The sequence below is a fragment of the Oncorhynchus kisutch genome, linkage group LG12, assembly GCF_002021735.2.
Source record: "Oncorhynchus kisutch isolate 150728-3 linkage group LG12, Okis_V2, whole genome shotgun sequence".
NCBI lineage: Eukaryota > Metazoa > Chordata > Actinopteri > Salmoniformes > Salmonidae > Oncorhynchus > Oncorhynchus kisutch.
Genome location: NC_034185.2, coordinates 51184982 through 51201104, shown reverse-complemented (window position 1 = coordinate 51201104; position 16123 = coordinate 51184982). Strand labels below are relative to the sequence as shown.

At 43.9% G+C, this 16123-nt stretch overlaps 1 protein-coding gene across 1 annotated transcript in view; it reads left to right on the top strand.

Annotated features, from left to right (window-relative positions):
* slc43a1b (solute carrier family 43 member 1b) overlaps positions 1 to 16123 on the top strand; it is a 37203-nt gene that overhangs the window by 12570 nt on the left and 8510 nt on the right. The window contains exons 3-11 of the mRNA XM_020497189.2: positions 345 to 528; positions 782 to 837; positions 985 to 1061; positions 13405 to 13497; positions 14130 to 14263; positions 14446 to 14600; positions 14915 to 15061; positions 15376 to 15411; positions 15593 to 15704. Coding sequence (XP_020352778.1) covers positions 345 to 528; positions 782 to 837; positions 985 to 1061; positions 13405 to 13497; positions 14130 to 14263; positions 14446 to 14600; positions 14915 to 15061; positions 15376 to 15411; positions 15593 to 15704 — 994 coding nt within the window. The remainder of the gene's footprint in view (positions 1 to 344; positions 529 to 781; positions 838 to 984; positions 1062 to 13404; positions 13498 to 14129; positions 14264 to 14445; positions 14601 to 14914; positions 15062 to 15375; positions 15412 to 15592; positions 15705 to 16123) is intronic.

Here is a 16123-nt window from a genome sequence, read left to right as displayed (position 1 = left end):
AATTCCAGTCAATTCAGAAAGAAGACCAAATGCCAATTCAAAATGTTCCTCATTGAAAAGCATTTAAGAGAATTTCAGTGTACTTCCTGAATTGTCTGCAATTAAAATGGAATTGACCCCAGGTATACATAAACCTGTGCATAGATACGGTGGGGTGAATCCTAACTACCACTGATATCAATGCTTGACTAAGTGACAATTCAACTCCAGTGGAACTTGGGATTTGCCCCTGTATACGTCCATAGATAATATATGTCTATAGCACATGTGGATTCCTGTGTCTTGTATACTCCCCTCTCTCTCTCTCTCCACCTCCTTACCCTTCTCTTTCTCCCCCCTCCCAGACAATGAGACAGTGTTCAGTAACATCAGTTCGTGGGACAGTGGTATCTGGCATAGCTGCGTGGACCAGGAAGAGATGTTGAATCTGGGCTTTACCATTGGATCCTTCCTGCTGAGTGCAGCCACTCTGCCGCTAGGTATCCTGATGGACAAGTACGGGCCCCGCCCACTCCGCCTCCTCGGCAGGTAAAAGACGGGAAACATCGTCGTCATCATCATTATAATAATAGTATATCATCATCATCTTCACCATCGTCATCATCGTGATTATTATTACAATCATCATCATCATCGCAATTATCATTGAGCATTGTCATCATTAATATTATTTAAACAATTATCATCTTCATCATCTTCGTGACCTTAATCATTATCTTCACAACCATCATCATGGTCTTCACCAGTCATCGTCATCATCAACTCTCTCTCTCTCTTGCAGCGCGTGTTTTGCTTTCTCTTGTGCCATGATAGCTGGAGCTGCCTATAACCCTGAAGGTAAGAATCCTAAGCAACTGTAAACCACATGTAAATGAACACTAAATGTACAGGAAATGACATTAAACACAACTTCTGCTTATTACATTACACTGCACACATAGATCTCCCTCACTCTGTCCTCTTGTCTCCTCGTTCCTCCTCCAGTCCTCTCGGCCCTCATTTTCATTGCGGTCTCCTTCAACGGCTTTGGAGGAATCTGCCTGACCTTCACCTCCCTCACGGTAAGACACGCACACACACACACACACACACACACACACACACACACACACACACACACACACACACACACACACACACACACACACACACACACACACACACACACACACACACACACACACACACACACACACACACACACACACACACACACATACACGCACCCATCATCCTTCTCCTCTACATGGACACAACAATGACAATATCCAAAGCTACCTGGTTCCCAGAACGCACCAGCGGCTGGTGGGAGGAGCTATAGGAGGACGGGCTCATTGTAATGGCTGGAATGGAATTCATGTAACTGTATCAAACATTTTATTTTAAATGTTTTTATTTCACCTTTATTTAACCAGGTAGGCAAGTTGAGAACAAGTTCTCATTTACAATTGCGACCTGGCCAAGATAAAGATAGATAACAACACAGAGTTACACATGGAGTAAAACAAACACACAGTCAATAATACAGTAGAAAAATAAGTCTATATACAATGTGAGCAAATGAGGCGAGATAAGGGAGGTAAAGGCAAAAAAGGCTGGTAGATTTGCAGTGGAAGAATGTGCAAAGTAGAGATAGAAATAATGGGGCGCAAAGGAGCAAAATAAATAAATACAGTAGGGGAAGGGGTAGTTGTTTGGGCTAAATTATAGATGGGCTGTGTATAGATGGGCTGTGTACAGGTGCAGTAATGTGTGAGCTGCTCTGACAGCTGGTGCTTAAAGCTAGTGAGGGAGATAAGTGTCTCCAGTTTCAGAGATTTTTGTAGTTCGTTCCAGTCATTGGCAGCAGAGAACTGGAAGGACATATGGAAACCACGTTTGACTCCGTTCCATTTATTTACAATGAGCCCCTCCTCCTATAGCTCCTCCTACCACTCATGACCAAAACCTTCCGGCACCTGAAAGGTTTCTTACCGCGTGCTGTGGCCTATAGAGACTAAAGGACTGCACTCCATGCTGCCATCTCTGAACTGTACACAAAATAACTGCACTGTACTGCATTTGCACTCTATTCATCTCTCTGCATGTAGATAAATTCATACTGACACTGTAAATGTGTACATCCACTGTATATAAACCGCACACCCACTGTATGTCAACCGTATATCAACCGCTTACCCACTGTATATCAACCGCATACCCACTGTATGTCAACCGCATACCCACTGTATATCAAATTTAGACCCACTGTATGTCAACCGTATATCAACTGCATACCCACTGTATATCAACCGCATACCCACTGTATGTCAACCGCATACCCACTGTATATCAACCACATACCCACTGTATATCAACCGCATACCCACTGTATATCAACCGTATACCCATTGTATGTCAACCGTATACCCACTGTATGTCAACCGTATACCCACTGTATGTTAACCGTATACCCACTGTATGTCAACCGTATACCCACTGTATGTTAACCGTATACCCACTGTATGTTAACTGTATACCCACTGTATGTTAACCGTATACCCACTGTATGTTAACCGTATACCCACTGTATGTTAACCGTATACCCACTGTATGTTAACCGTATACTCACTGTATGTCAGCCGTATACCCACTGTATGTCAACCGCATACCCACTGTATGTTAACCGTATATCAACCGCATACCCACTGTATATCAAACGTAGACCCACTGTATGTCAACCGTATATCAACTGCATACCCACTGTATATCAACCGCATACCCATTGTATATCAACTGCATACCCACTGTATGTCAACCACATACCCACTGTATATCAACCGCATACCCACTGTATATCAACCGTATACCCACTGTATGTCAACCGTATACCCACTGTATGTCAGCCGTATACCCACTGTATATCAACCGTATATCAACATCATACCCACTGTATGTCAGCCGTATACCCACTGTATTTCAGCCGTATACCCACTGTATATTAACCATATACCCACTGTATGTCAGCCGTATACCCACTGTATTTCAGCCATATACCCACTGTATATTAACCATATACCCACTGTATATCAACCGTATATCAACATCATACCGACTGTATGTCAGCCGTATACCCACTGTATGTCAACCGTATACCCACTGTATATCAACCGTATATCAACATCATACCCACTGTATGTCATCCGTGTACCCACTGTATATTAACCATATACCCACTGTATATCAACTGTATATCAACATCATACCCACTGTATGTCAACTGTATACCCACTGTATATTAACCATATACCCACTGTATATCAACTGTATGTCAACTGTATACCCACTGTATATTAACCATATACCCACTGTATATCAACCGTATGTCAACATCATACCCACTGTATGTCAACTGTATACCCACTGTATATTAACCATATACCCACTGTATATCAACTGATTTGTAGTAAGCCTTGAGACAATTGAGACATGGATTGTGTGTGTGCCATTCCGAGGGTGAATGGGTAAGACAAAATAAAGTGCCTTTGAACGGTGTATGGTAGCAGTTGCCAGGCGCACGGGTTCGTGTCAAGAACTGCAACGCTGCTGTTTGTTTTTTTAACGCTCAACAGCTTCCTGTGTGTATCAAGAACCGTCCACCACCCAAACGACATCCAGCCAACTTTACACAACTGTGGAAAGCATTGGAGTCAACATGAGCCAGCATCCCTGTGGAATGCTTTTGACACATTGCCCCGACAAATTGAGGCTGTTTTGAGAGAAAAGGGGAGGGGGGGTGCAACTCAATGTTAGGAAGATGTTCCTAATGTTTGGTATACTCAGTGTACAGTCATGGCAAAAAAAATTAGAATGACACAAATATTAATTTCTACAAAGTTTGCTGCTTCAGTGCCTTTAGATATTTTTGTCAGATGTTACTATGGAATACTGAAGTATAATTACAAGCATTTCAAAAGTGTCAAAGGCTTTTATTGACAATTACATGAAGTTGATGCAAAGAGTCAATATTTTCAGTGTTGACCCTTCTTTTTCAAGACCTCTGCACTCCGCCCTGGCATGCTGTCAATTAACTTCTGGGCCACATCCTGACTGATGGCAGCACATTCTTGCATAATCAATGATTGGAGTTTGTCAGAATTTGTCCACTCGCCTCTTGATGATTGACCACAAGTTCTCAATAGGATTAAGGTCTGGGGAGTTTCCTGGCCATGGACCCAACATATCGATGTTTTGTTCCCAGAGCCACTTCGTTATCACTTTTGCCTTATGGCAAGGTGCTCCATTATGCTGGAAAAGGCATTGTTCGTCACCAAACTGTTCCTGGATGGTTTGGAGAAGTTGCTCTCGGAGGATGTGTTGGTACCATTCTTTATTCATGGCTGTGTTCTTAGGCAAAATTGTGAGAGAGATGGTCTCAGGATGCTTTACTGTTGGCATGACACAGGACTGATGGTAGCGCTCACTTTGTCTTCTCCGGACAAGCGTTTTTCCGGATGCCCCAAACAATCGGAAAGGGGATTCATCAGAGAAAATGACTTTACCCCAGTCCTCAGCAGTCCAATCCCTGTACCTTTTGCAGAATATCAGTCTGTCCCTGATGTTTTCCCTGGAGAGAAGTGGCTTCTTTGCTGCCATTCTTGACACCAGGCCATCCTCTAAAATTCTTCGCTTCACTGTGCGTGCACTCCTGAGCAAGCTCTGTACTGGTGGTGCCCTGATCCCGCAGCTGAATCAACTTTAGGAGACGGTCCTGGCGCTTGCTGGACTTTCTTGGGTGCCCTGAAGCCTTCTTCACAACAATTGAACCGTTCTCCTTGAAGTTCTTGATGATCCGATAAATGGTTGATTTGGGTGTAATCTTACTAGCAGCAATATCCTTGCCTCTGAAGCCCTTTTTGTGCAAAGCAATGATGACGGCACTTGTTTCCTTGCAGGTAACCATGGTTGACAGAGGAAGAACAATGATTCCAAGCACCACCCTCCTTTTGAAGCTTCCAGTCTGTTATTCGAACTCAATCAGCATGACAGAGTGATCTCCAGTCTTGTCCTCATCAACACTCACACCTGTGCTAAAGAGAGAATCCCTGACATGTCAGCTTCATCTGATAACATTCTGGAGTATATGCAAATTGCCATCATACAAACTGAGGCAGCAGACTTTATGAAAATGAATATTTGTGTCATCCTCCACATTTGGCCACGACTGTACACACGTCGCACCACTGTGACTCATACCCTCATAAAGGCTTCTGATTGTGTCACCATCTACACCGAACGGGTATTGTGTGTAGATTGATCAGAATTGTTTTATTTAATCCATTTTAGATGAAGGTTGTAAAGTAACAAAATGCGGAGGAAATGTCAGAGTGACCATCAGATTCTTGGTCACCTCCCTGACCAAGGTCCTTCTCCCCCTTTTGCTCAGTTTGGCCCGGGCGGACAGCTCTAGGAAGAGTCTTGGTGGTTCCAAACTTTTTCCACTTAAGAATGATGGAGGCCACTGTGTTCTTGAAGACCTTCAATGCTGCAAAAATGTTTTGGTACCCTTCCCCAGATCTGTGCCTCGACACAATCCTGTATCGGAGCTCTACAGACAATCCCTACGACCTCATGGCTTGGTTTTTGCTCTGACATGCACTATCAACTGTGGGACCTTAAATAGACATGTGGGCCTTTCTAAATCATGTCCAATCAATTTAATTTACCACAGGTGGACTCCAAACATCTCAAGGATGATCAATGGAAACAGGATGCAACTGAGCTCAATTTCGAGTCTCATAGCAAAATGTCTGAATACTTATGTAAATAATGTTTTTCTGTTTTTTATTTTTAATACATTTAAAAACCTGTTTTTGCTTCGTCATTATGGTGTATTGTGTGTAGATTGATAAGCAAAAAAAGTTATTTAATACATTTCAGAATAAGGCTGTAATGTAACATAATTTGGAAAAGGTCAAGGGGTCTGAATATTTTCCGAATGCACTGTATAAGGCGTACTTTAGCTATTGCTATTATACACTATATTACTGTATATGGTTGGCAGTTGGTTGGCAGTTGTTTTGGGAGGATTAATACTTTTTTCTGTATAGTACGTGTGTATTTTTAGTTTTTCTTTGCGTATAAATGTGATTAATAGTGGGTGTGTGTGTTGGCCGTTCAGGGTCTCCACGGCACATGCTGTTCTGCTTCTGGCTCTAAATTCTGGCACACGTCTGTCGGCCAATCAGATCACTGGGCTGTCGACACGCCTCGTCCCTGCCCCCCACCCCACCCCTTCCCAAAACACACAAGGACACGCATCTATCTCCCTCTACCCCTCTCTCTCTCTCTCTCTCTCTCTCTCTCATATATATATATATTTCCCTCTTTCTCTATATATATACACACACTGTAAACCCCCTGGTCAGTGGCAGCAGTTCCAGGTGGTAAAGGCCCTTTCGTTCCATTGACCTAAATCACACGTCCGTCCGTCAATCCGTCAGTCAGTCAATATGAGGTACCTGAGCTATATGACCTTACATTCTCCAGGGCAATCGAGACATATCTCATTCCTCTTTTTGTTTTTGTTGTAGAATGTTGTTTTCCGATTCTGTTTTTAAAGCTCCCTGTTTTTTCTCGAGTTCAGCCATCTTCATTCACCCTTCCTCCTACCCTCTCTCTGTCTTTCTACCCCTCTCTCTGTCTCTCTACCTTTCTCTCTCTGTCTCTCTACCCCTCTCTCTCTCTTTCTACCCCTCTCTCCTGTCTCTACCTTTCTGTCTCTGTCTCTCTACCCCTCTCTGTCTCTCTACCCCTCTCTCTGTCTCTCTACCCCTCTCTCTGTCTCTCTACCCCTCTCTCTGTCTCTCTACCTTTATCTCTCTGTCTCTCTACCTTTCTCTCTCTGTCTCTCTACCTTTCTCTCTATGTCTCTCTACCCCTCTCTCTATCTCTCTACCCCTCTCTCTGTCTCTCTACCCCTCTCTCTGTCTCTACCCCTCTCTCTGACTTTCTACCCCTCTCTCTGTCTCTCTACCCCTCTCTCTCTCTCTACCTCTCTCTGTCTCTCTACCCCTCTCTCTCTCTCTACCCCTCTCTCTGTCTTTCTACCCCTCTCTCTGTCTCTCTACCTTTCTCTCTCTGTCTCTCTACCCCTCTCTCTCTCTTTCTACCCCTCTCTCCTGTCTCTACCTTTCTGTCTCTGTCTCTCTACCCCTCTCTGTCTCTCTACCCCTCTCTCTGTCTCTCTACCCCTCTCTCTGTCTCTCTACCCCTCTCTCTGTCTCTCTACCTTTATCTCTCTGTCTCTCTACCTTTCTCTCTCTGTCTCTCTACCTTTCTCTCTATGTCTCTCTACCCCTCTCTCTATCTCTCTACCCCTCTCTCTGTCTCTCTACCCCTCTCTCTGTCTCTACCCCTCTCTCTGACTTTCTACCCCTCTCTCTGTCTCTCTACCCCTCTCTCTCTCTCTACCTCTCTCTGTCTCTCTACCCCTCTCTCTGTCTCTACCCCTCTCTCTGTCTTTCTACCCCTCTCTCTGTCTCTCTACCCCTCTCTCTCTCTCTCGCTACCCCTCTCTCTCGCTCTCTACCCCTCTCTCTCTCTCTACCTCTCTCTGTCTCTATACCCCTCTCTCTGTCTTTCTACCCCTCTCTCTGTCTCTCTACCACTCTCTCTGTCTCTCTACCCCTCTCTCTCTTTCTACCCCTCTCTCTCTCTCTTTCTACCCCTCTCTCCGTCTCTCTACCCCTCTCTCTCTCTTTCTACCCCTCTCTCTCTCTACCCCTCTCTCTGTCTCTCTACCTCTCTCTGTCTCTATACCCCTCTATCTCTCTCTCTCTCTACCCCTCTCTCTCTCTTTCTCTCTCTCTCTCTCTCCTTCTACCTCTCTCTCTCTCTCTCTCTCTCTCTCTCTCTCTCTCTCTACCCCTCTCACTGTAAAGCCCGGCATGACATGGCAAACGTCTCAAACGTTTCCCACCTAGTCATTGACTCTTTCGTTCCATCTAAATAATGTCAACCTTTGGTTCTGCCTGCCTGTCTCTGTCTGTTAGTCCATGGTAGTGTGTGAGGGGGCATGTAGCTGAGGCCCCTGAATACCTGATAGGTCATTAAGAACGAGCTGGAGCTCTGCCCTGACCCATACACTGACCTACAGGACCTGGAGAGAGAATGGTCATGGTCATGGGGGGACTTTATCTGTACCTCTGCCAAGACCTGACCAGGGAAACCTGCAGGCCCTAGTTATTGGCTAAAATTACACTCTTAGAAAAAGGTTCCTATATAGTACTAAAAATGATTATATAACTTCATATAGCAGCCCTTAAGGTTCTATATAGAACCCTTTTGTAGGGTTCTTTAATCAGAACCCCAAGGGTTCTATATAGTGAGTGTAGGATTTTTTCTGGTCGGGTCACTTGGTCCCGGAAAACTGTGGTACAGGCTAGTATGTCACTATCAGCAGGGTTAAATTGGGAGGGGGGAGAGGGAGTGATAAGGATGTGAAACAGGGAGAGAGACTGTTGTGGATAACAGGAAATATCTTGAAGTAGAGTGTCAAAGTGTGTGTGTGTGTGTGTGTGTGTGTGTGTGTGTGTGTGTGTGTGTGTTTGGCTTCTTCCTGTTTATTTTTATACAATGTTGCATTTAATTGTTAGAGATAACTGCCCAAGCATCTGGAGAATCTATTTTTTTTTAAAGGAGTGAAAACTCCCACCCTTTTCCTATTTTCTGATTCTCATTGAACAGATAGTGGAGGGTTGACAGAAGGGAAAGATACACAGAGTTATTGTTGATATGAAGGATTCATACAACTTGTTTACAAAGATGCTGTCTTCATAGATTCTGGTCGGTATGCACGTCTTTAAATAGAGGCTAACACAATGCTGTTTGATAAATCTCTTTAAGCTCAGCTCGGCACAGTGTGAGCTGACACAGTTTGCATCCGAAATGGCACCCTATTCCCTACATAGTGGTCAAAAGTAGTGCGTTATATAGCAAATAGGGTGCTACTTCAAATCGTAATGCATATCTACATAGAGAAGTGGTGTAGCACTGAGTCTCTTTTATTTTTTATTTTTTACATTGTATAAAGGTACAATCACAAAGATTTGATTTAAGCCTCCATAGAGAAATCTCATCACAATTCTGGTATGTATTAAAGCTCAGTGTGCTAATGCAGTATGTGTTGTCACTATATTTAACTTGCGTTTATACCAGCAAAGTAGCCTGACCAATTACCGCTCCGTGCAGCAAACATTCATGTGAGCTCGCGACATCAGGCTACCAGGAAAGCCCGCTGTGATAAACAGGAAGTTTTCCAAAGGGAGAGTGGTGCTGACATGTCCTGATGTGATGTGTGTTATTATCAGTGTGTCCTTTTTTATCTGCATAGGCTGGCACTGGCACAGAGTCGTTGGCACGGCGTATGGGGGAAAAATTCACAGCTGTTGCGTGTGTCTTGTGTGTGGGGCATTACTTCAGCAGCTTCTACTGTGCCACCTGCACAATTTCTCTCTCACACACACACACACACATTCACAGCAGCACATGCATTTTTTTTGGCACTCAGACACTCAGTACTTGCACAAAGTCCTCCAACAGAGACAAGAGGAGGGAGAGAATGAGTGAGGAAAATACGAAGGCATCTACAAGGCGACGTGTGTGGTATTTGTTTATTCACAACCCCATATGTCCATATTTTCTATCTTTTTCCAAGTTAAACTGCTAGTTTTGCAAAAGTGCCAGCAACCAAAAAACATCTAAAATCAGCACTGTGATATTATATGCCGAGTCAGAGGCTGTGAATACAAAGAAAGGCTATTCCCCCTGGCTCAGGCTAGCATGTGTCTCCTAAAACTGCAGAGTAACTGACCTAACACGTGTTGCAATGCTGCGTGTCAGGACCCTCTCCATAAAGATGATCAGCTCATATCACCACCTGGTGTTACTTTCGTAGAATTGCATCTTGAGCACTTCCAGTGCCTTCGGGAGGTATTCACACTCTTTTCCCACATTTAGTTGTGTTAGAGCCTGAATTTAAAATGGATTACATTTAGATGTTGTGTCACTGATCTACACACAATACCCCATAACGTCAAAGTGGAATTTTGTTTGTAGAACATTTATTTTATTTTATAAAAAATGTAAAGCTGAAATGTCTTGAGTCAATAAGTACTCAACCCATTGTTATGGCAAACCTAAATAAGTAAAAGAGTAAAAATGTGCTTAACAAATCACATACATTGCATGTTCAATAATAGTGATGAATATGATTTTTGAATGACTACCCCATCTCTGTACCGCGCTCATACAATTATCTCTAAGATCCTTAAATCGAGTAGTGAATTTCAAGCACAGATTCAACCACAAATACCAGAGAGGTTTTTCAATGCCTCGCAAAGAACGGCACCGATTGATAGAATTGTAAAAAAAAAAAAAAAGCGGACACTGTATATCCCTTTTGAGCATGGTGAAGTTATTAATTACACTTTGGATGATGTATCAATACACCCAGTCACTACAACGATACAGGCGTCCATCCTAACAGTTGCTAGAGAGGAAGGAAAATTCTCAGATTTCACCATGAGGCCAATGGAGATTTTAAAACAGTTACGGAGTTTAATGGTTGTGATAGAGGAGAAAATTGAGGATGGATCAACAACATTGTAGTGACTCCACAATACTAACCTAAATTACAGAGTGAAAAGAAGGAAGCATGAACAGAATACAAATATTCCAAAACATGCATCCTGTTTGCAACAAGGAAATTAAGTAAACATGCAAATAAATGGGGCAAAGAAATTAACTTTTTGTCCTGAATACAAAGTGTTATGTTTGGCGAAAATCCAACACATCACTGAGTACCACTCTTCATATTTTCAAGCATGGTGGTGGCTGCATCATGTTATGGGTATGCTAGTCATTGACAAGGACTAGGGAGTTTTTTGTTGTTGCATAAAAAGATACGGAATACAGCTATAAGCGCATGCAAAATCTTCAAGGAAAACCTGGTTCAGTCTGCTTTCCAACAGACATTGGGAGATTAATTCGCCTTTAAGCAGGATAATAGCCTAAAACACAAGGCCAAATCTACACTGGAGCTGCTTACCAAGACAATGTTGAATGTTTCTGAGTGGCCTAGTTACAGTTTGACTGAAATCAGCATGGAAATCTATGGAAAGACATGAAAATGTCTGTCTGGCTATGATCAACAAGGCAATCAAACAAGCTAAGTGTCAGTATAGAGACAAAGCAGAGTCGAAATTAAACGGCTCAGACACGAGAGGTATGTGGCAGGGTCTACAGTCAATCACTGACTACAGTCAATCACAGACTACAAAAATAAATAACCTCACACTCAACGTCAACAAAACAAAGGAGATGATCGTGGACTTCAGGAAACAGCAGAGAGAAGTGGAAAGTTTTAGGTTCCTCTGCGTACACATCATGGACAAACTGAAATGGTCCACCCACACAGACAGCATGGCGAAGAAGGCGCAACAGAGCCTCTTCAACCTCAGGAGGCTGAAGAAATTTGGCTTGTCACCAGAAACACTCACAAACTTTTACAGATGCACAATCGAGAGCATCCTGTCGGGCTGTTTCACCGCATGGGACGGCAATTGCTCCGCCCACAACCGTAAGGCTCTGTATAAAAGACACCTGTCCACACACTCAATCAAACAGACTCCAACCTCTCCACAATGGCCAAGACCAGAGAGCTGTGCAAGGACATCAGGGATAAAATTGTAGACCTGCACAAGGCTGGGATGGGCTACAGGACAATAGGCAAGCAGCTTGGTGAGAAGGCAACAACCGTTGGCGCAATTATTAGAAAATGGAAGAAGTTCAAGATGACGGTCAATCACCCTCTGTCTGGGGCTCCATGCAAGATCTCACCTCGTGGGGCATCAATGATCATAAGGAAGGTGAGGGATCAGCACAGAACTACACGGCAGGACCTGGTCAATGACCTGAAGAGAGCTGGGACCACAGTCTCAAAGAAAACCATTAGTAACACACTACGCCATCATGGAGTAAAATCCTGCAGCGCACGCAAGGTCCCCCTGCTCAAGCCAGCGCATGTCCAGGCCCGTCTGAAGTTTGCCATTGACCATCTGGATGATCCAGAGGAGGAATGGGAGAAGGTCATGTGGTCTGATGAGACAGAAATAGAGCTATTTGGTCTAAACTCCACTCACCGTGTTTGAAGGAAGAAGAAGGATGAGTACAACCCCAAGGACACCATCCCAACCGTGAAGCATGGAGGTGGAAACATCATTCTTTGGGGATGCTTTTCTGCAAAGGGGACAGGAGGACTGCACCGTATTCAGGGGAGGATGGATGGGGCCATGTATCGCGAGATCTTGGCCAACAACCTCCTTCCCTCAGTAAGAGCATTGAAGATGGGTCGTGGCTGGGTCTTCCAGCATGACAACGACCCGAAACACACAGCCAGGGCAAATAAGGAGTGGCTCCGTAAGAAGCATCTCAAGGTCCCGGAGTGGCCTAGCCAGTCTCCAGACCTGAACCAAATAGAACATCTTTGGAGAGAGCTAAAAGTCCAAATTGCCCAGCGACAGCCCCGAAACATGAAGGATCTGGAGAAGGTCTGTATGGAGGAGTGGGCCAAAATCCCTGCTGCAGTGTGTACAAACCTGGTCAAGAACTATAGGAAACGTATGATCTCTGTAATTGCAAACAAAGGTTTCTGTACCAAATATTAAGTTCTGCTGTTCTTATGTATCAAATACTTATGTCATGCAATAAAATGCAAATTAATTACTTAAAAATCATATAATGTGACTTTCTGGATTTTTGTTTTAGATTCCGTCTTTCATAGTTGAAGTGTACCTATGATAAAAATTACAGACCTCTACAGACCTCTAAGTAGGAAAACCTGCAAAATCGTCAGTGTATCAAATACTCCCCACTGTATGTACATTTGATATTTCTGTGTTTCATTTTCAATCAGTTTGAAAAATGTTCTAAAAACATGTTTTCACTTTGTCATTATGGGGCAATGTGTGTAGATGGGTGAGGAAAATAAACATCTATTTAATCCATTTTGAACACAACAAAATGTGGAATAAGTCAAGGGTTATGAATACATTCTGAAGGCACTGTACACGGACTCAATTAATACAGTCACTGTGCTCACCTGTGATCTTTCTGTGTCTCTCTCTTATCTCTCCCTCGCATCTCTTTTTTTTTTCTCTCTCTCTCTCTCTCTCTCTCTCTCTCTCTCTCTCTCTCTCTCTCTCTCTCTCATCTCTTATCTCTCCTTCCCTTCTCTCTCTACCTCTCTTATCTCTCCCTCTCTTCTCTCTCTACCTCTCTTATCTCTCCCTCTCTTCTCTCTCTCCCTCTCTCTGTCTCTCTTGCTGTCTCTCCCCTCTCTCTCTCCTTCTCTCTGTCTCCTAGTTACCCAACATGTTTGGGAACGTGCGCTCCACCATCCTGTCTCTAATGATCGGCTCCTACGCCTCTTCGGCTGTCACATTCCCTGGAGTCAAGGTAGGAGAGTTACTCCTCAGTTCCCTCTGGGAGTTTAGGTCAATGTTTGTTACAGTAAGCACCTTGAGACAAATGCTGATTGATTGATTGATTGAGGTTTCACAGAAAGGCATTACTTGATGGCTTTATTTTTATTTTATTTATTTATTTCACCTTTATTTAACCAGGTAGGCTAGTTGAGAACAAGTTCTCATTTGCAACTGCGACCTGGCCAAGATAAAGCATAGCAGTGTGAGCATACAACAAAGAGTTACACATGGAGTAAACAATTAACAAGTCAATAACACAGTAGAAAACGAAGGGGGGGTCTATATACAATGTGTGCAAAAGGCATGAGGAGGTAGGCAAATAATTACAATTTTGCAGATTAACACTGGAGTGATAAAAGATCAGATGGTCATGTACAGGTAGAGATATTGGTGTGCAGAAGAGCAGAAAAGTAAATAAATAAAAACAGTACGGGGATGAGGTAGGTGAAAAGGGTGGGCTATTTACCAATAGACTATGTACAGCTGCAGCGATCGGTTAGCTGCTCAGATAGCTGATGTTTGAAGTTGTGATACATTATAGTTCAATTTGCTAAACTCTTTCCCGTACTTCTCTCTCTCCTTCCCTCTGTTTCTTCTCTCCAGTTGATCTATGATCTAGGTGTGTCCTTCAGGGTGATCATGTGGGTGTGGTCGGGGCTAGCCGGTCTCGTCTTCCTCAACTGCTTCCTTAATTGGCCGATGGAGGCTTTCCCCGCACCCGAGGAGATCAGCTACACGTCAGTATCCATGACAACATTACTATAATAACACAACATTACATGACGTAACTCTAATGTTATAGACTGTTACAGTGACCCAAATCATTGAAGTACAGAGGGAGGTTTTCTTTCTCCATTGCTCCAATTCCTCACTCACTCACTTCACTTCCTTCCTCTTCTCTCTCTCCTTGCTCCCTCAGCAAGGAGGTGAAGCTGAGTGGCATGGTGATGGATGACAAGGTGACGGGGGACAGATTCTACAGTCATGTGACCACGTTGGGAGAGAAGATGGCGCCGAAGCAGCAGGAGCCAGATCCCTCGTCAGAGCACCTCCCACCTGGAGAGCAGACACAGGGTGAGGAATAGCATAGGATCACAACAAAAACGGTTAGAACCAGATAGAGCTTGTTAGAGAACCAGTCAGAGCTAGACATAACTGCTTGGAACCGGATACAGTTAAATGGAACTGGTCAGAACCGGTCAGAGCTAGTCTTCCAGGGCTTCACTCACCAACCAGAATCAATGGTTGATATTGAGCTCAACCCTACTATAAAATCTATCTGTTCAACTTTTTTATAAAAATGTGTTAACAAATTGACAAAGTAAACTTACCCAAGTATCATTCTCTCATGTTTAATTCTTACCACCGCCCCTTCTTTCCCCTGACAGGTGGCCCTCCGTTTCGTAGTTCAGTCTGCTCGCCCATCTTCCTGTGGAGTCTGATCACCATGGCAATGACCCAGCTGCGCATCATCTTCTTTATGGGCGCCATGAACAGGATGCTGGAATTCCTGGTTACCCACGGAGACCCGCACCGTAAGGACCAATCACTTGTAACGGTTTTAAGATGTGGGCACTGTCACATTAGCCTGGTGAAACAAGACTGATTTGCTAATGGCTCACATTTTGTTTCCCATATTAAGTGAGGTGACACAAAATGTGAGCGCAGAGGTCAGTCTGCCACATTTCTTATTTTGAGACGTGAAATGCGCTGTAAAAAAACATTTGACTTGAATATCTGTGGCACTGAATGGTCACAGTTGTAGGAGAATGGCATCTGTGATTTGTTATGATGTTAGTGGGTGGGAATTTGGGACTTCCATGACTTTCTGTGTGTTTTCTGTTTTCAGCCTCTAAGGATCTATTGATGGAGGCAGAGCAACAAGGTGAGAGAATGAGACATTCCATTGGAACATTCCATTGGACATTCCATTGTGTGTGTGGAGAGAGTTGTGTGCGTGCGTGCGTTCGGGTTTGTGAGAGAGAGCGAGAGGGCCTGTGTGTGTTGTACTGTTTAGTGACTACGTACGTGTGTGTGTTTTCTGACCGTGGGTCTCCTCTCCTCAGTGGGTTTCTACTCGTCAGTGTTTGGCTCCCTGCAGCTGCTCTGCCTCCTCACCTGTCCTCTGATTGGCTACATCATGGACTGGAGGATGAAGGAGTGCGACGTAGACCAGAGGTGTGCGTGTGTGCATGCACGTGTGTGTGACAGAGAGGGAGTGAGAGCGAAACAGAGAGAGACCGGAACCAAGAGAGAGAGAGTGAGAACATAGGAACTTCGGTTATAAACCACTCATCTCATCCATCATGCTGATTGGACAGTGTTTACACTTACAGCCCACTAAGAAAATATCTGGGCCCGAGGTATTTTAAACACATTCACCTAGTCATTCCTGCTCCCCCCAGTAAACTGCATGTCCTTGTATGTGTCTATTGGTGCCTGGGATGCATTAATACAAAATCACCACTAGCTGGCGACATAAGCTGTTCATCCCTATGGAGAGATGGACAGCGTTTGACAAATATTGGTCACTCAGCTTTCTTTAAGGGAGAAATAATTCAGAGGAGACCAAGTATGACATGCTGAGAGAGAGCAGG